The 21,154-nt window shown below is 40.9% G+C and overlaps 1 protein-coding gene across 2 annotated transcripts in view; it reads right to left on the reverse strand.

Annotated features, from left to right (window-relative positions):
- ADAMTSL3 (ADAMTS like 3) overlaps positions 1 to 21,154 on the reverse strand; it is a 355,931-nt gene that overhangs the window by 75,288 nt on the left and 259,489 nt on the right. For both annotated transcript variants that reach the window (XM_088025151.1, XM_088025150.1), the window contains exons 17-18: positions 9,945 to 10,137; positions 9,682 to 9,861 (exon numbers count right to left, since the gene is read on the reverse strand). In XM_088025151.1, coding sequence (XP_087881277.1) covers positions 9,682 to 9,861; positions 9,945 to 10,137 — 373 coding nt within the window. The remainder of the gene's footprint in view (positions 1 to 9,681; positions 9,862 to 9,944; positions 10,138 to 21,154) is intronic.

Raw genomic sequence — 21,154 nt, forward strand, 5'->3', positions numbered from 1 at the left:
TTATGCTGAGTCATCTTGGCCCTGCATGTTTTTGGCGATGGGTTTACAGACACGTATTCTCTGACCACCTCTCTATTGCTTTTTTTTTTCATTTTATTTTTTTATTTTTAATTTTTTATTTAAATTCAATTTAATTAACATATAGTGTATTATTAATTTCAAAGGTAGAGTTCAGAGATTCAGCAGTCTTACATAACACCCAGTGCTCATTACATCCTGTGCCCTCCCCAATGCCCATCACCCGGTTACCCCAACCTCCCACCCACCTTCTCTCTAGCAACGCTGTTTCCTATGATTAAGAGTCTCTTATAGTTTGTCTCCCTCTCTGATTTCATCTTGTTTTATTTTTCACTCACTTCCCCTATGCTCTTCTGTTTCTTAAATTCCACATATGACTGAGATCATATGGTAATTGTCTGACTGACTTATTTTGCTTAGCATAATCCCTCTAGTGCCATCCATGTCATTGCAAATGATAAGATTTCATTTTTTTTCCATTGCGCATATATACCACCCCTTCTTTCCTCCATTCAGTGGACATCTGGGTTCTTTCCATAGTTTGGCTATTGTGGACACTGCCTCTATAAACATTGGGATGCAGGTGCCCCTTTGGATCACTATGTTTGTATTCTTCGGATAAATACCCAGCAGTGCAGTTGCTGGGTCATAGGGTAGCTCTAATTTCAACTGTTTGAGGAACCTCCATACTGTTTTCCAGAGGGGCTGCAGCAGCTCGCATTCCCACCAGCAGTGTAGGAGGGTTCCCCTTTCTCTGCATCCTCGCCAACATCTGTTGTTTCTTGTGTTGTTGATTTTAGACATTCTGACAGGTGTGAGGTGGGATCTCTCTGTGGTTTTGATTTGTCATTTTCCTGATGCCTTCCTACACGAAGAACACCAAGAAGAGCAGATACTTGGGTCAGGCTTTCTTTCCCTTTGAACCATGTGGACCCTGTTCCACTGTCTTCGTGGATGCTACCGTGAAGATGCACGTGGCCAAACAGGCAGTTTCTGTTGTGTATCTGTTTGCCCTTTCTGCCCAGAGACCTGCAGGCTCTTTCTTTACCCATGAAGTCCTGCACCGCAGGCAAGACTATGTCGCACTGGGTCATATTTTCTTGGTACGTGGTATGCTGTTATGATGTAGAGACCAAAGCTTTTATCAAAGAAAGTTATTATTATTTGTTATTCATAAATTCCCCTTTATTATCTCTGAATATTTTTCTCTTTCATTTTCTGTGCCATCTGTTCTGTCCTTTCACAAACACCAGTGCGCTCAGGTCGATCTCCTCTGTCTCCCACGGCCGTCACCGCCTCTGAAGAGCAGCGCGCATGTGTGCTCTTTTCCTACACAGTAGGTGCAGGCTTCCAGCCTGCACACAACTCCATCTTCTGTTTTTTCTTTAATTTTGTTGTTGTTTGTCATCTATGGTTTTTTGTTTTGTTTGTTTGTTTGTTTGCCTCTGACTGTTCCAGTTGTCTTCTCCTTTTGTTGACTTACAATCTCTTTTCGAGCTCAAACCTCATTTTGAAGCTACTTTCCCATCAGACACCATGACCACACTTTCCTCGGGAATACGAGCCTATTTGTTGGAACTGTTCCCTGGGTAGTAGCTCTGTGATGTTACTGTCACTCCTCTGACTCTTGCTTGCTCTTCCCTTCCCTGCAACCCGGCTTCCTTCTTCTCCTTCTCTGTGGCCCCGTCCACCTGGTGTTGCTGCAGAGGTTTTCTGCTAGAACTCCGAGTACAGCTGTATGCGAACAACATGGGCAGGGGTGAGCTAGGGCACCTTACAGCTCTTGTGTGCAACCCTCCGGCACCACATTTTTGTGTCTGTTGCCCACGTCTGTTTGGCTCTTGGCATCCGAGGGGCCGGTGTGACTCAGAGAAGAGCCTCTTCCAAAACTGGCTCCCTGGGGACTAATGCAGCAACTGCTGTCCCTTCTTCCCCCCCACTTCATCCCTGGCAGCCTTCCTTGGCTAGGAGGCCTGTGGGTGCCATGTCTCCTTCGGCACCACCTGCCCCATGGCTCTGCGGGGACATTCTCGGGGCAGCTCACAGTCTAGCCCTCGTCTGCCCTCTGTAACCAGAGGACCATGGATGGGCCTTGGTGGACTGTCGCCCATCGTCCGAGGGAGATCTACTCCGCACTCAGCACACAATGGATACTTGCCAGCTCCCAGCCTTCGCTCTCACTTTGGCCTGGATTTTATGGTCTTTGGCAGGTGTGTTCCATGATTTATAGTTTGGGATTCTGGCCATTTCATTGTTTACTGAAGACAGAGTGTTCCCTCTCTTCCATTCTTCTTGTGGGTTTTTTGTTGGGTTTCAAAGGAAAGGAATGGAATTTTTTAAAAAAATCTTTATTGTCGTCTTTAACAGAAAGCCCTAAACTACTCATATTTTTCAGGACAGAGAAAAGCTCTGGGTAAGCTTTTGAACAAATAACTTCAAATTACCATTTACCAAATTATGGTTTATGTTTTTTAACCAAGTCAAAGCATCATCTAGGAGTTTCCCATGTAATAATTAATCAACTCCTTTTTTCATTTTAAAGATGTATTTATTTATTTATTAGAGAGAGAGAGGGAAGGGGAGGGGCAGAGGGAGAGAGAGAGAATCTCAAGCAGATTCCCTGCTGAGCGCAGAGCCCAACATGGGGCTCTATCCCAGAACCTGGAGATCATGACCTGAGCCAAAATTAAGAGTCAGCCACGCAACCAAGCCACCCAGGCGTCCCAAAAATTAACGTCAACTTTTTAACTTTGCTTCATATAACAGTGAGTTACATAATTGCCACTCTCCACTCATAAGCCATTTCTAATGATAAATATATGATTTTTTTCTCCCCATGATGGATGGCAGCATCATTTGTAAACCCCTTCTCTGGATGGAGGTCTTACATGACCTTGTGTCACCTAAGTTTAAAGTTAGGGTGCCATTAGAGAATGTTCCCACCTCAGAAAGAAAGGAAATGACCAAATCAGTGCCATTAATTACAATTCACAAAGCAGCAACCTTATCCAACATGTCTACTATTTATTCTACAGAAATCTGGTTGATTCCTTTGGAAGAGCTCAGGGGAACAAGATACCCTAAGTTTTTGCAACTTTGCAACAATTTGTCTGTGACCTTTACACTTGAAGGTCACCTTGGCAGGGTATAATATCCTTGGCTCACATTTTCCTTCTTGTAGTATATTAAATATCTTGTTCCATTGCTTTCTAGTATGAAGTGGTCTTGTAGAGTAGTCTGATGCTAATCCAATTTTCTTGCCCTAGTAAGTGACTGGGTCTTTTTGCATACCCAAACACATTCCTTTATCTTTAAAATCCAGTACTTTAGCAGAAGATGTCTCGATATTGGCCATGGTGGGTCCATTCTCCCAGGGCTGTGGTGTGCCCTTTCAATATTGTGAATTGTGTTACATGGTGATTTTATTTACAGTCTCGTTCCACTGTTTTGGTTTTCTTTTCTTGGGACTCTAATAATACTTATACGTTGAACTTTTTTTCTCTTTCGTATCTCTTTTTTTTTTACTTAATTTTTAAAAAATCTCTAATTTTTACTTAAATTCCTTCTATTATTCTTTATTTTCAATTTCCTCCTTTCTTTCATTTCTCTTATTACACTTCTTTCTAGTTTACTCTCCACTTGTGAAGTTTTCCTGTAAGCTGTCTGGTTCTCTCCTGAACCATATCAGCTCCTTCTGCTCACATCCCCATTATCTATTCAACCTCATTTCTGGGCTTTTCTGTTTCCGATTTGTCTCTATGTCTTTCTTCATTTCTTTTAGCTCATTTCAAAAGAGTAAGTTATATATTCATCTGCCAACTTTTCATGACATTGCTATATTATTGACACTTTTATCTTAAAGTTTCTTTGTATGGGGCTTGCTGATGCTCCTATTTAAATAACTTATTTTTTCCTGAACTTTTAGGAAAGTGTAAGGAGGTGGCAGTGTTTCAAGCTGTCTTCACTGTTCCTTCTTCTGATGTTGAGAAGAAGTATTAAACAGTTACGCCACAGTCCTGAGATTCATATCTTCTGGACTCTTCCGCTCCCAGGGTCTGAGCATCCCTTCCCTTCCCCTCCGTGTCCTTTCTCAGCTTGGATTATGGTTGTGGCAGGTCAGCCGGGGATTCCTTCAGCTATTATGGATGTGCATTCCCCTGGTGTTCTCCAGTCTTCTTAAGGCCCCCATGGGTCCGCATGATCTTCCTCATACTCAACCATGGCCTGGGACCCAGCATCCTCTCTCGGCGTCACCGATGGGTCTCAGACCCCGAGGTAGAAATGTATCATTGACTTCTGTGTTCCCTGGCTCTTGGCCTGCTCTTACCTTCTTTCTGTTGGCCTAGCTGCTAAACTTACAGCTTCTGCCCAGTTTCCTCTATGGCGCATGATTTGGCCTCACCCACGTGTATCACTTGTGTTAAAGTGGCTATCTGTGTTTTTTCTTTCCTCTGGCAATCCTAATTGCTCCTTTTGCGTGTTTTTTTAATCGAAGGATAGTTGACAGACAATATGATATTCGTTTCAGATGTACAACAGAGTAATTAGACAACTCTACATACATTACCAAATGCTCCCCGCAATACGTGGAGTCACCTTCTGTCACCACAAAAAGTCATTATGATATTATTGACACTATTCCCTGTGCTGTGCTTTTCATCCTTGTGACTTAATTGACTTTGTAACTGGAAGTTTGTCACTCTTCATTCCCTTCACCATGAAGGATCTGGGGATATTCCACAACCAGTCGCCATCGTGATTTCGCTTCACTGAAAGCCTCCTACTTTCAAAGGAACTGCTAGTGACAACATACGCTCATATATCCCGGTATTCATTTTTCCACGGCTTCAACTACTGCTTAAATGCTGACGCTTCCCAAAATTAACTTTAGTGCAGATCTCTCCTGAGCTGTAATTCCTTACTGATGCCTTGATAGGCCCTCAAACTACACACACCTCAAAATAGACTCATTCTGTCTCCCTTTCAAGTCACCTCCCAAATGTGTTTTTCCTTCCCCAATTCATTTTAAAAAAGAATGCCTGCTCTATCCATTGACCACACTCCGCTTTTTTGCTTCTTTCTTATGAGTTCAGTCACCAAATCTGCCCGCAACATCTGCTAACCATCGCCCACTACTATCTACCATTCTCTACCCAGCTGCTTCCTTATTTTCCTTGGTTATATTCCAAACTCCTCTAAAAAGCTCTCCCAGGCTTTGGTTCCTTCCCTCATAACACACCGTTCACACTGCAGCCAGAACCGTGTGCCTAAAAATGCTGCATTTCACTTCCCTATTCAGAAAACTTCCTCAGTGTCCTCAGCCACTGCAGGGACCTGAAGTCCTTCCCGGTCTGACTGATGGAGAGGACTCCATCTCATCCTTCTGCTTCTCTACTGCATCCTCATCTGCAGCTGCGGAAGACTGACAAGCTCGCCCCCTATGCCTGTGTGTGTGCTCCTGTCACTGCCTGGACACCCTTGGTCTCCTTTCCACCCAGCCTGCACTCAACCCTGAGGACCCAACTCTACGGCTGCATCTTCTGCAGCATTTCCCTGCGACCCACGCAGATGCAGACGTCTCCCCTCGATTTCCACTCAGTTCTGTAGACGGGAGCCCTTTAATGGGCTTGTTACATAATTTTTTGTGTCTGCCTCATTAAACTGTGAGCTCACTGAAGATCAAATTCTTGGCTGACTTGGGTCCTGAGGGCCTGGGGTAGTCAACACAGCAGTGTTTGGGCAGTGTCTGCTGGTGACATGACTGAGCACATGGGGCTGTGGCAACAGGCATGTTCAGTTTAGAAGAAGCTTTTAGAAGTCTCTTTATTTTAGTCAACAAGTGTTTACCGAGCACCAAGTGGGATATATAGATGCAGAGATGGTCCTTCCCCTGTGGCAGTTTTAATCTAGTCAAGAAAATAAGGCATATCCATGTGTGTGTGTGTGTGTGTGTGTGTGTGTGTGTACTATTTTAAATAAGTGGAAACAGGGGCACCTGGTTGGCTCAGTCAGTTGAGCGTCTGCCTTTGGCTCGGGTCATGATCCCAGAGTCCTGGGATCGAGCCCCACATCGCTCCCTGCTCAGCGGAGAACCTGCTTCTCCCTCTCCCTCTGCCTGCCGCTCAGCCTACTTGTGCTCTCTCTCTATCTCTCTGTCAAATAAATAAATAAAATCTTTTAAAAAAATAAGTGGAAACAGAGAGAAGTGCATGGACTTGTATACACTGGGTATATTTCAGATGAGTCAAAATGTACGAGTAAACTGTCATCTGGAGTCTAAAAAGACATTATTATTCAAGTAGAAGAGTGGTTATCTACAGAATTATTAATATTAAGAAACTCATAATTAATACTACATAATAAAAAGTAAAAGGAAGATTTTAGAATAAACCTGGAGAGCTGGAATACTCTTTTATTCATAGAAGGAATACCTAATGCATTTGGATCAATCACCTTGGATCAAGACCAAACTAACCCTGCAGGATAATGACTGATAGAATGGATTTTCAGCTAGAGATATTTCCTAGCTTTACCAACCAACAGTTATGAAGATAAAACTAAAAATCACCTTAGAGAAGCCCAACCGAGATTCAGACTTTGTGAAAAGGAGTCCAGACATTGGAACTTCCTGAGATCATTTCCATTGTAAGTAACCATCAATATGCTGAAACTGTCTTATCAATAGGATTGTGTGTGTGTGTGTGTGTGTGTGTGTGTGTAACCCTTTCATACAGTGGTGTGCTGGTAAACACTTCACAAATTCTTGGGGAGAGAGCACTGACTATATTTGCCAACTTCTGTGGTGTGAATGCTCCCATCATGGCTGATTTCAAGCTATTAACCCGATGTCACTGAGCATGAGGTAGGAGATCACAGTTGGTTCTTGCAAGCTGGTACGGATGGGCTCCAACATACTATCATTTTCATGAGTCATTTAGTAAGCCTATTGAAAATCAGAATGCCATATTTATAAATCCATGTGTCCAGGACATATCTTGAGCTGTTCTTTGTAAGAATTTCTTATTAAAGAGATCTTCTCCTTTTTACTTAGCATATGGATAAATTTCAAGAATTGAAGAGTTAGCAGGTGTCAGAAACTGAACACGGGAGCTGAGGAAGTCAGAGACGATCATAAGTGTTGGAAAAATGGTGGTGTACTGACAGAGACAGGGAGTGAGGTGGGGAGCCAGTTGGGAATGAAGAGGTTGTCTCTTTGCTTTCCCCGGTTGAAGACGCATCCTATTTGGAGAGCTGGGGGCACTGTATTGAACAGAAGTTAGACATTGTTCCTGCAGATAGAGAATTATCTATAGAAGTCAGAGAAGAGGTCAGGACACAGAGGCAGCTATGGAGGAAAAATGCAGTGATACACATCAAATACCTGGTCAGATATTGAGTTTTTTGGAGATCTGGAGGAAGACAAACCAATTGACAAGATGTAGTTAAGTAAATAGGAAAAATAAAAAACATCAAGAAACATCGTGAAGGAGAATGGTGAAGGTAGACAAAATGGTCAACTACTCCATCAAAGCCAAGAGAGTAAAGAATGAGGAGCGAGGGAAGCCTGGGTGGCTCAGTCATTAAGCATCTGCCTTCGGCTCAGCTCATGATCCCAGGGTCCTGGGATCGAGCCCTGCATCGGGCTCCCTGCTCTGCAGGAAGCCTGCTTCTCCCTCTCCCACTCCTCCTGCTTGTGTTCCCGCTCTTGTGTGTCTCTCTCTGTCAAATAAATAAAATCTTAAAAAAAAAAAAAGAATGAGGAACAATTTTACTGGATTTCCATCAGGGAACAGGGCTACAAAACAGGCTGAAAGGGGTCTGTGGATCACAGAAATCCACCATTTGGGAAGACTGCCCCATATGAGTCAATGCTCCCTTCTTAGAACTTGAAATGCAGTGTAAGAATCAAAGGCTTCTTGTTGCCCAAAACTCAGTTCAGATCTAAAAACTAATGAGCCAATGAATGAACAAAGCCCAAACATGCCATGAATAGAGCTAGTGTCGGGAAGGGGGACTATTCCAGCTGCAGGCTGAGAGGTCTGGCTCGGTGAAAACTGGGAATTCTGGCACGGCTCCTCAGCCTCTCTCTGTCCAGGGTTAGTGGCCAGTTGTAACGCAGAGAGGCCTGATCCAGAACCACAAGATGGATGGCTGCCCCCAAGCGAGCCAGCCCGGGGCAGAAGGACTAGTGTGGCAGAAACCTTTGGAGAGGGTGGCAGTGTGGCATCAGAACCTCTGCCAGAACAAAGCAATTCTGCAATGAAAGGAAATTTCAACAAATAGGGGAAAAGCTGAACCCAGTAGGAAACCCAGTGTGTGTGCCTGACTGGACCTGAGTCTGCATGTTGGCTTTTAGTTTCACAGGCTGAGGCTGGCTCTGCCTTCCTGAGCGTGCATGCACGCCCACCCTGCCTCCTGGACGAAGGTTTTCTAGAGATGCAGCTTTGGCTGGGAATGGGGAAGATGTCTTGACTGTGCTTGGGCTGATCTCTCGGGGGTGACCACCAGATTGCTCAGTGGTAGCCTAGGAAACCAACTCGCCTGAGTTCCAACCCAGCTCACATGGGCAACCTTCTCTTCTGTCTCCTCTTGTTTCTCCTTGCAAAAAGCCTTTTTTTTTTTTAAAGGTTTATTTATTTATTTTAGGGAGAGAGAGAGAGAGAGAGAGAGAGAGCACAACTGGAAGGGGCAGAGGGAGAGAGAGAATCTCAAGTAGACTCCCCACTGAGCATGGAGCCCAACACAGGGCTCGATCTCACAACCCTGAGATCATGACCTGAGCAGAAACTGACAGTTGGATGCTTAACCGACTGAGCCACCCAGGCTCCCCCACCCGCAAAAATGCTCCTAATTAATGATTTGCTTGTCCTTGTTAGCAGGCTTGAGCTTTTCTAAAGATCATCACTTCAACAACACTTTGCATTTCCCCTGACTTTGCAAAGAATCTTGGGGAAGAATATTTACCTGTTCAGAGCTTGGGAGAGCTCCAGGACCTGTCAGCGATCTCATGGCCACTGGCCACAAGGATACTCTGAGCCAGACAGGAAAACCAGACACATACTCAGGAAGTAGCTTCCCACTGAAGTACAGTAAAAAATTGGGTCATTGTGAGTTAAAGCTGGGAAATGCTTCATGATTTTAGGGGATGAAAGATTTCACAGAAGAGGGAAGCTCAGACCTGGATCCAGGATTTGAGAGCAAGGACAAGAGTGAAGACACAAAGGTAAGCTGGGGCAGACATGGTTAACAGTGTTACTTTGATGATACATAGTCAGCAACTGCAAATTCACCGTTCACAGAAAGAATGGAGAGGGCCGGAAGCACCATCACTCTCCACTCTAAAAGGCCAGTGAGAAGACATGGCCATGACGTCTGCTTCCAGAGCCCTTGTAGGACTGTAGGATGAGATGAGCACAGCGGGGTTTGACCATGCCCAGCACTGAACGCAGGGCTCGGGGAAGTCCAGGAATGCCAGAAAGCGCCCTTTCCTATTTGTCGAGATGATTTCTGATGTCAGCTTGCCTCTCTACCCCCACTGGGGGCCCCCAGGTTATGTACCCCAACCACATGCTTCTGGATCATCTTGCGGAGGACATATTTAGAGTCTGAAGCAAAGACGGGGCAAAAAAGAGGAGGAACCATGAGGTGGGCAATGGCCCTTACCTTTGACCAGTCTCCCACAGTGATATGTGGAGGGCAGTCTGTCCTGGCACAGGACTTATGGGAAGATGCCTTGGGTCCTTGGCACAATTCATCAGAGAGATTCAAAAAGCTGCCATCAGTTAACAGCTGCCGACAGGTGACTCTTCGATTGTGAGTTCCCCCTCCACACGTCCTGGAACACTGAGAAGGTGGAAGGAGGGGGATCAGGGCTCTTGCAGCCACGAGTGTGGCGGGCAATGGGGGCCCCAGGCCTGCCATATTACCTGCTGCCATTCTTCAATGTGCCAGCTAGGAGGGCAGTCAAACTGATTGCACGCTTGTAGGGCATGTGGCTTCTCGTCTCCACATTCCTCAGCGGGGGCCGGGGACTCCCCAGGGTGCAGGCAGTATACCTCTCGGGTCTGGATTCCCACACCACAGGTAGCTGAGCAGGGGCCCCAAGAGCCGGTATGCCACCTGTACCAAAACACAACAGGGCAAGTCGAAGTGTCCCATGAGACCTCGTGCAACGGTCAGAGCATACACAATTTCAAGTTCTCGGGACGTCCAGACTTCTCACTCCATGTGCAGACCCGAGAGCCACAGCATCCCCACTACTAGATGCGATGAAAATACAGAAACGTAATGTTTAAAGAAATGTTGGTAAGTGTTTAAAGGTTCTACCCATTTGGGAAAGCCCAGAGTACAAAAGAAGCAGATTTCTCCCCATTCTAGCATACCACCATCTATCCATAATAAAGGCTTGGGTTTTGTTTTGAATAGAGCCCCAAGGCAAGCATGATTTATATGGGTGTCAAAAGAAATTTTAAATGCTTAGAAGCACACTTCAGGAAATTTTCAGGGCACCTGGATTCATTATTTGGAATATCCCTAAGAAAATTCTTCTCTGTTAGGATTGGATTTATAACACGTGTATATATAATGTGATTCCTTTCCAATAAGATCTTGGAAAAATCAGGTTTTCTCATGAAACATCTGTAAAAATGAAAAACCAGGGCAAGCTGCTTTTGATACATATTTCCAAATTGCATTCAAGGAAGATTCTCTCAATTCACACTCCCAGCAGAAGCATGTGAGAGCGCCTGGCTTCCTACCCCTATACCAATACTGGACCATATCCCTGCCCATCTGATGGGTGCAAATTTGTACATTATAGTTATCTTAATTTGTGGGTATGTAATTATTAGTGAACATGGATTTCTAACCAGTTACTGTAGAGCTATATCATGAGGAAACAAGTTTAAAATGCTTAAAATTGACACAAAAGGATGTTTGCTCCAAGATAGTTTGTAATAGCAAAAAAAAAAAAAAAATTAAATTTTACAAAATGGAAGGAAATAATCAAAATGTTCTACAATAAAGGGTAAAATAAATAATTGTATATTCATACAGTATAATGCTAGCAGCCATTAAAAAACAAAGTAGAAGTATAGTTACTGACACAAATAAATTTGGTATTTTTTATTAGAAAACATAAAAAATACCTTATGATATTGTTTTATGCATTTATAAATGCAGAAAAAAGGTCTGCATAATTACACATCCAAATGTTAACAGTGATGATCTCTAAATGATAGGATTTTTATTTTCTTCATTCTTGCCGGTATTTTCCCCTGATTTTTCTTAAAATAAACACTCATTATTAGAAAAAGTTAGTTCTTTGAAAAAAAAAATAGTGTTAGTCTCAAGGTGATTTTCAGCTTTTCTGATTTCTTATTTTCCATAATAAACATGTTTTGCTTGTGCAAATAAGAGGAAAAATAAAAAATGAAAAATATTTGAGACAAATATAATGGGACAAAAATACTAAAATTTTTACTTATGAAGACAAAGGTTCACAAGGAGGATATAATAATCATACAAGTATGAAGACTGAGTAAAAAGCATAAATACGTATGAAGTACAGCTCTTAGATATAAGAAAAATGGAAGGATAAGTAATAAAAATTTCTAAAGGTTACAAAATACTTCTCTAAGCCCCTGGTATATAAAGAAGGCAAACCTTAATAAGAATAGAGAAAATTGGGGCACCTGGGCGGGCTCAGTTGGTTAAGGGTCAGGTCATGATCTCAGGATCATGGGGTGAAGCCCCACGTCGGGCTCTGCAGTCAATGGGGATTCTCTCTCTCCCTCTCCCTCTGTCTCTACTCCCTCCTGTGTTTTTTTTCTCTCTCTCAAATAAATAAATCTTTAAAAAAATAATGTAGAAAACTAACGCATTTGAACAGCTTGATTAAATAAATAACTTTTTAGGAAATTACAGAAGTTCTATTCAAGAAAGGGACTAGATCCTGTTAACTTTGTGGTTGAGTTCCCCCAAATTTCCAAGAAACAGGTGAATTCCCCATGTCATTTTAAAAGTTCCAAAGTGAAAAAGAAGATTAAAATATTTTAATGCATCATGAAGGTAGGAAAAACAAAATCTGACAAATATATATAAAAAGTTTTTTGCATATAATTATATAGTCTAAACCCTAAATAAAAGAGAAGTATAAATCCTAAGTAAAACAGAAGCAAGTTAATCAAAGGATTAAAATACTACATAGTCTATGCTATGGACTGAATGGTTATATCCCTCCCCAAATTATTATTATGTTGAGGTCCTAATCTCCAGTGTGATGGTATTTGGAGACTGGGACTTTAGGAGGTAATTAGGGTTAGATAAGGTCGTGAAGGTAGGACCCTCATGATGGGATTAGTGCCCTTATCAGAAAAGAAACCAGAGAGCTTGCTCTCTCTTTCTGCCAATAAGAGGACACAGAGAGAAGGCAGCTGTCTGCAAGCCAGAAAGAGAGCTCTCATCAGAAACTGCGCCCTCCTGGCACCTTGATCTTGGACTCTTCAGCCTCCAGAACTGTAAGAAAATAAATTTTGTTGCTTAATCTACCCAATCTATGATATTTTGTTATCACCAGTTGAGCTGATTAATAAGGTATGTTTTCTGACCATGGTGGAACTGTATTAGGACAATCACCAAATATTTAAAAGTTATGCAATAATCATCTAAATTACTCATGGGTCAAAGGAGAAACCACAATGGAAATAAACAGCTCTTCTTAAATGCAGGTTACTAAAAATATGAAGTGCGAAAATCTGTGGAATGCAGTTAAAGCCATGATTATAAGGAAATCAATAGCCTTAAATGAATTTTTTTTACAATATTTTTTACAATATCTACAATGTGTAAAAAGAAATGCTGAAAATCATAATCTAAGTATCCATTTCAAGCAGTTAAAAAATACAGTAAATTAAACCAAAAAAAGTAGAAAAGAGGAACAAAATATATGAGAACAGATATGAATGAACCCAAAAATAAAACAAAAGTTGCCTCTTCAAAAGACTAATAAAATTGATAAATTCATGGTGATTTATGAAGAACAAAAAATATGAACCATAAATTACCACATCAAGAATTAAAGAGAGAATCTCAAAGGCACTAAAAATAAAGAGTTTAGGGGCCCCTGGGTGGCTCAGTCGTTAAGCGTCTGCCTTCGGCTCAGGTCATGATCCCAGGGTCTTGGGATCGAGCCCCGCATCGGGTTCCCTGCTCTGCGGGGAAGCCTGCTTCGCTTCTCCCTCTCCCTCTCCCCCTGCTTGTGTTCTCTCTCTCACTGTGTCTCTCTCTGTCAAATAAATAAATAAAATCTTAAAAAAAAAAAAATAAAGAGTTTATGTGTGTGATAAAAATGACTATGTGTCAATAAATTTAAAAATTTACATAGACTGAAAATATTCCTAAAAAAACCAACTTATCAAAACTAACACATAAATGTAGAAAAATCTGACTAGTCCTATATCTATTAAATTAAATTTGTAATTTAAAATATTTATTTTTATTTTTTTAAGATTTTATTTATTTATTTGATAGAGAGAGACACAGCGAGAGAGGGAACACAAGCAGGGGGAGTGAGAGAGGGAGAAGCAGGCTTCCCGCCGAGCAGGGAGCCCGATGTGGGGCTCGATCCCAGGACCCTGGGATCATGACCTGAGCCGAAGGCAGACACTTAATGACTGAGCCACCCAGGCATCTCTTGAGCCTACTTATTGAGCCAAACTATCATATAATATTCTGGGAGGGGTTCTGCAATATTTCACCTGGGAGGAGAGCCTAAAGGAAATAATATGAAACCTAGTTATGATTTGAGGATGTTGGGGAGAGGTATTCATTCAAGTAAGCAGAAAACCCCCAGATAGGAACATATAACTCCCATTCAATATAAGCTTGCAAATCAAAGGGTCCAAGGAGAGAAAAAAAAAAAAATAATGACATGAAGATAGCAAACACACAACATATGAGAGAATTCTCCCCTGAAGAAATAGAAATAACAACAGCACTACTTGTATAGCATGTTCTATTTCCCACATTTGGTTTTAATATAATACTCACATTATCTTCATAATGTCTGAAAAAAATCTTTAACATAACTATGTGGGTTTTTTTATTCTTAGGGACTAATAGTGATCCAGGAAATAGCAGATTGGGTACATGTGCTTACTTCTGTTCCCTTCCATCCACCCCCCCCCAAAAATATTACCCAATAAAAAGACAGGAAAGGGATAAAGGTGGTATTAAACAAAGGCATATAACCACAAAAACAAAGAGACTGTGAGAGATGCAGTTGATTTTATAAGCTGGAGAGAAGATGGAAACTGACGTTTAACTTAGCAGCCTGGAGAAATCTGGAAACTAAGCTAAGAGTTTGGAAAGTCCAAAAGCAAGAAGCCATGAAACAATCAGACACAACATATTTCTAAAAGTGGGGTATAGCTGAAGTCAAAATAGACTCACTGAAAGTCTATATTAACCTGAAATCCTTTTGTGTCTCTTAGGCATGCAGGAGATTTATTCTCCCACACCGAGCAGAAAACTGAGGGGTTACTTAAGGACTTAAGGAATAGCAAAAAGTGGGAGACTGTACTAGGAATGGGGATTAAGTGAGGGTCTATGTATTGTCAGGTGAGACCGCCAGACTTCTTCCCCGACTTGGCTGAGAGAAAACACTTCCAATCAGACTTGCATCCCTTTCCCACTCTCAAACAAAAGGTTGGAGAACTCCTCACCAGAAATGTTAACTAGCTTGAGAGCAAAAAAACAAATTCAGGTCTCCCTGTGAAACAGCCCATCCAGATCACTCTAGAGTGAAACCTACCACTCAACAAATTCTGTCCATATACACAGGGCTTCCAACCTGCTTTTGGGTACACTATTCTTAAACGAGTAGATAGTCAAGGAACATAAAATATTTAATGAAAACACCTAAGAAAAAAAGAAACAAAAACAGGCATATGGGAGAAAACAGACACACTGCAAGGTACCAAAGAGAATAGAATAAAACTAATATAAAATAAAATAAAATTTCATAATTCATATTCTCAAGAAACAGAAGGTATTGTATTCATGAGATGAAAACAGGATGTTATTAAGAAAGGTACTAGGAACCTACAGAGAACCAAAAAAGACTCTTGTAAATTAAAAATGACTAAATAAAAATGTAACAAATCAGTTGAAAAACAGAAGTAAAGAAAACTCTCAAAAAGTTAGGGATAAAAGAAATGCAAAATAGGGTCAGTTCAGAATGTTGAACATTATACATGGGAGGTTCATTTAAAAAGCAGAAAAGAATAACTCAAGAAAATTTCCCAAAATGGAAAGAAGTGTTTGGATTTTAAAGCCCCTCCCTATTTCCCAGCACAAAAGATAAAAATGAACTAAACCAAAGCATGTAACGTTGTTCCACTGTCTTCCAGAGGGAACAAAACAAGTTTGTATAGAGGATGAGGGATCTAGGTGGCAAAGCAATTCTCAACAATGGCACTGAAAGTTAGAATTTGGTGAATGGAGCAATACTTTAAAAATGCTTTTTGGGGGGAAAATGATATGGAACCTTGAAATCTATACAAGACAAAACATCAAAGTGGAATAAAACATTTCCAGATATTCAAGAGCAAAAAATTTAATCCCCAGTTTTCTTGGGAAGCTCTTGGACTTATGTGCTACAACACTGGGGTTCAGGTGCCCTTTCAGGTCACTACATTTGTATCTTTGGGGTAAATACCCAGTAGTGCAATTGCTGGGTCATAGGGTAGCTCTATCTTCAACTTCTTGAGGACGCTCCATACTGTTTTCCAGAGGGGCTGCAACAGCTTGCATTCTTAAAGGGCCTACTTCATTAGTAGCTCTAGAGTTAATCAAAATCATTTCCATTTCACAAATAATCTAACAGGCTTAAAGACTCTAGTCACCACCCTCCCCCCAAACTTTACCAGGCTTTGTTGTCCGATATTTATTTCTTTTTTCACACCCATAAATCAGATATCATTATTGATTTACACAGTCAGTGACTTTCTTTTAGATTAAGTATCTTTACAATGTACTTTGCTCATCATTCATTCTTATATTCATGTATCTTTCTTCCAGGATCAGTTTCCTGCTTAATGAATATGCTCTTCTTAAAAATTATCTTTAGTGAGAGTTTGGTGATAGTAAAGTCTCCTGGTTTTGTTCACCTAGAACGTCTAATGCAAGAGTAGTTACCATTTTTTGACTACTATGTTCTAAGCTCTTTTGTAAGTAATTTACATATATAATATGTATATTTATATATTTATATCATATGTATATAGGTATATACTACTGCAATGTGAAAATATCCTGTTTCACTAAGTATGTAATACTAGGCTGACAGTTATTTCCTTGGAACGATTTCAAGATAATATCCCTTATTGCCAATGAGAAGAAAACTCTTAATTTTGCGGCTACTTTTCCTCTTGTAGATCTTTTCTCTCTGGTTGTTTTTGAGATATTTTCTTTGCCTTTGGAGTTCTCAGACTCAACTATCATGTGTTTAAGTGTTTATTTCTTTTTATTTTTCCTGCTTGGGATTTGTTGTGGCTCCAGATTCTTAGGATTCATATTTTTCATTAATTATGAAATATTCTCAGTCATCTCTTTGGGTATTACCTCTGTTTTTTTCTTCAGCTCCATTTAGATATATTTTACACCCTCTCAATATTTCCTCTGTCTCTTTTACCTCTGGGTGTGTATTTTACATACCTCGTTTGCTCTCTGTGCTTTATTCTGGATAATTTCTTCAGATCTCTCTTCCAGTTCACCTGTTTACCCCGGTCCATAACTTTGAAGTTTCGATGATTATTTTTTTAACTTCCTGATATTCTATTAGGTTAAACCATATGAAATTGCTAATAAGGGACCTTTTTGATTGATAAAATTGGAAATTCCATATAGTGCAACCTAATATTTGGTTCATTAAAAAAAAAATCTTCCAGGTATTTTTGATAGTTTGTTATTCCTAGGTTAGGTTTTCAATTCCCTGTCTTATATCTTTAAATATTTTAAATAAACTTACTTTATATTCGTACCTGATAATTCCAATATCTGAGGCCCTGTATATCTGATTTGGGTTTTCTCCCCCACTGATTCTCACACATTGTTTCTTCATGAATTTTTCTTTTTAATTTGTTGTTGTTGTTGTTGTTGTGAGATCACTAATTAGGTCTTTGTGGGAATTTTAAGTTTGGAGGAGAAGACACATTCTTCCACAAAGGGTGTGCATTAACTCTTGTCAAGAGCAATGTGAATTAACTTTTCAGATCGCACTGTCAGAGTGAATATGAACCTCATTCCTACATAAAGGGCTATTTGTGGCTTTTAAATTCTCAGAGGAGTCTTTTTTTATCAAGGTATGACTGATATGTAAACAGTTGTATATATTAAATGTGTACAACTCAATGAGTTTGGGAATAAGTCCACCTGTGAAACCATCCACACCATCAAGGCCATAAACACATCCATTCTCTCCCAAAGTCTCCCTCCACCCCTATTCTTATTCTTATTCTTTAGCATCATCATCGTTATCATTATTATTATTCTGGGTGTGGTAAGAACACCTAACATAAGATCTACCCTCTTACCAAATTTGAAGTATACAAAAACACAGTATTGTTAGCTATAAGCATTATGCTATACAGTAGATCTCCAGAACTGAACTCATCTTGTATAACTGTAACGTTGCACCCTTTGACCATCACCTCCCACTTCCCCTCCTCCCGGCCCCTAGCAGCCATCTTTCTACTCTCTGCTCCTGTAAATTTGACTACTTTAGAGTCCACATATAAGTGAGATCACACAGCATTTTTCTGTGTCTGGCTTCTTTCACTTAGCATAATGCAGGGGAGGCTTTTTTAATTCCTTCCACTCAGAGGCAAAGCCAAGACAGATAAATTTCCTTGAGATCTGCTTTTTTGGGGTGGGTATTTTTTCCAATTTGTCTTTTCACTGAGGTAGATCCTGGCTTCATATGGGAATCTCCATTCCATTCCTTATTTCCTGGAGTTCCGAGGACTTGTTTGTTTCCAGAAAGAAACTGTTAAAGCCAAAGGACTAGATTAGTGGGATTGCCAAATGTCCCCCATGGAAGCACTAACTTTAACACAAGTTCACCACGCTAGATTCACGCTATAGCTCTTCCTTTCTTTCTGCCTTCCTTCCTTTTCTCTTTCTTTCTTTTTCTTTCTTTGTTTCTCTCACTTCTGAGGATTTATCTTACTTTCTAACAAGCTTAGTTTTACATTTCAAGTTGTTTTAGACATATTTTACTCAGTATTTTAGAATCTTTTAATATAAGGGCCTTCAGTATATCTAGTCCACCACTTGGCTAAAAATGGACATTCAACATTCACATACTCAAAATGATATTTTAGCAAGTTTCGCTCTAGGTTGATCATGATTTCCCCGTAGTACTCTAAAGATAGAATTTCTTTGCTTTTGGGGAACTTCAGTTGTTAATAAGTTGTTAGTAGTTGATATGTCTTTCAGGTCTTGTAGCTCTTAGGATTTTCTTATCATCTCTGACTTTCTGCAGTTTTGTTTTATGTATCTAAGTGGGATGTGTTTTCATTTATTTTTCTTGATACTAGGAGTAGACATTTTTTTAAGTTTTAGCAAACAATTCATTTGATATCTTGTTTCTCTGCCATTACCTCCATATTTCTTACTTTTCTTCTCTTTTCCCCAAATCTTCAACTTTCTGTGCTTTCATTCTTTTGACTTCCTCAGCACAACCTTCAAGGTAACAATTCTTTCTTCAAGTGTCTGTAGTTTACTTATTTTTCACTGGCTTTTAAAATTTCTAAGTTGTATAATTGGTTCTTTTTAAGACTCACCTATTGGGACTATATTTCTGCCTCCGTTTCGTAATTTCCAGTTCTTTACATGGATAGTATTTGCCAATTTATATCACCAACGATCTCAGTAACACAGTCTTTTCTCAGACTGCTCTTGTATTTTGATTTCATCTGGAGTGAATTCAGCTTTCAACTGCTGACTCTGTTGACTATCTTCATTAGTATTAGGTTTGTTCATGTGCTCTGGAGTTTCATTTTGCGGGCTCCATTTGGTTTCTCTCTCCCCACCTCCCTTTGTCCTTTTCTCTGACTCTTCACCCTCCCTGTCTACAGTGTTGTTTGCTTCCATCTAGCCCTCCAGTGCCTCCAGTCCAGAACCAAGTCTCATATGGACAGCATGGCACAAGAGCACTCTAAGGACACTGACGATCCAGTCACCGAGCCAACGTGCAATTTGGGGCTGTATCGTTGTGTCTGTCCTCCGTCTCCCCAGGCAAGTAGGCTCATCTACACAATGGCTTCGCGTTGTGATCGGCAGCAGCTCTTTCCTGCTTCCATTCCAAGGAGCAATGAGTATGGGTCCTCTCTAAGCAGTCAAAAGGACGATGTTCAGGCCCTACCCTCTACGGAACTGAACTCTCATGTGCCCTGACTGCTTTGGGGCCTCAAGTCCACAAGAACCACAGGTCTGTTTCCACTCACCACTTCACACTTCCTTTCCTTTCCTGGCCCAGATAGTTCTTTGCATGATATTGCCTTGGGTATGCTGTTTTAATTCCCCTGCTCTTATACGGCATCTACCATTGATCTGTATTTGGAGCAGAATGTAAAATTAAAACACCAGCCTAATTGGAAGCCTACTAATTAGTTAGATTATAACTGATTATATCTAAGTTTCCAGTAGCTTTTGAGGTGAGGGAAATCACCAACAGTAGAAATATACATCATATTTTGATGGTAATCGAGCTATATGGATAAATAATTAAAAGGATGCTGTTTCACTATCAATTCAGCTTAAATATATAATTTATTTGGAGTGACTTCTGGATAATCACCTTTCAAGAAAGCATATAGCTAGAAGAATCCATCAGAGGCACAAGGGACTGGAAATGAAACCACTGTTATTCAAGAAATGGGGAACTGTTTCTTCTTAACAGACAAAAGACTACAGAATTTTTTAAAATTCAAGAACTGGGTAACAAGTAGGTAGAGAAACACATCACTCTTGCCTCTTGCTTTCTGACTTCCCTCCCTAGCAGTGCTGACTACTGTCAGAGAAGAAAGCTCTCCTCAGACGAGTGGGGCCATTATGTAACCCTGCATGTTTCTACAAGCTGCTGGCTCTCTCCTGGAAAAAGCAAACTCCATAAATAGCAGACACTCAGCAGTTATAGCATAGACCAGGGGGGAGTAACCCCATAAGAGCAAATAAACATATAACACCCCACCTTGGAGAGTCCAGGCTAATACATCAAATGCATTTGCCTTTGGGTAAATAAAGATCAATTGACTGTCCAACCCAATCTCAGTGGTAAGTTTCACCCTGGGGTGATATTTTACTGCTATTGCCCTTGGAGTCAGTAAATATTTGTGTGGAAAATATTATGCAACACCCTGTTCCTGTTATTCCTACACCACTGGTTTCTAGAACCTAAAACATTTTTGTAAACTTACCTTTACTTTGGCACCAACCCTTTGTCTCAGCTGGGTTTTTTCCAATATAATTCTCAACCTTTGAAAAGTTTATTAAATTTGCAATTTTGAAACGAGGAAGAGTATTTCCCTTCACATAAAAACAGACTCTTAATTTTGCAAAGTGGCCAAGACATAGTGCATGCTCTATTATTCCTAGCTTGGAAGGAAGCTCTGTGGGCAGGACGGTGTTGGAGAAGATAATGTGCAATCATTCTTGCTGAGGCCCAGCGATCCCAGGACAGGGATGCTGCTGTACCCGGGACAGGTCGGCACGCTTCCCTCAGCCGCCTTAAGAAACAGGGTCCAGACTTGCTACTAAATCTTGCTCCGGTTTGGTGAGCAAAGGAAGGGCAGCACTGCAGACTGAACTCAACCCTGCCATGGCCTCCTGGGCAGGTCAAGGGAAGGCTACTGTTCTTAGAACTGAAATGACCCTGAGCATTTGCAACTACTCATGAGTAGACAGGAGGATCCCCGCAGAAAGACTGGGCATAGTTCTGAAGACATGAGTAAAAAACTGCAACTCGAAAGCACCCTTTAACAGCAAAAGGTTGGAGTTGATAGGCACTTGCTGGCCACAAAGTCCAGCATTTTCTGTCATTACTCAGATGAAGAGGCCCAGAGGGCTAAGGCAC

This window comes from Eumetopias jubatus, unplaced genomic scaffold (genome assembly GCF_037043125.1).
Source record: "Eumetopias jubatus isolate StellerSeaLion01/CBP00866 unplaced genomic scaffold, mEumJub1_p1.0 scaffold_7, whole genome shotgun sequence".
Lineage (NCBI taxonomy): Eukaryota > Metazoa > Chordata > Mammalia > Carnivora > Otariidae > Eumetopias > Eumetopias jubatus.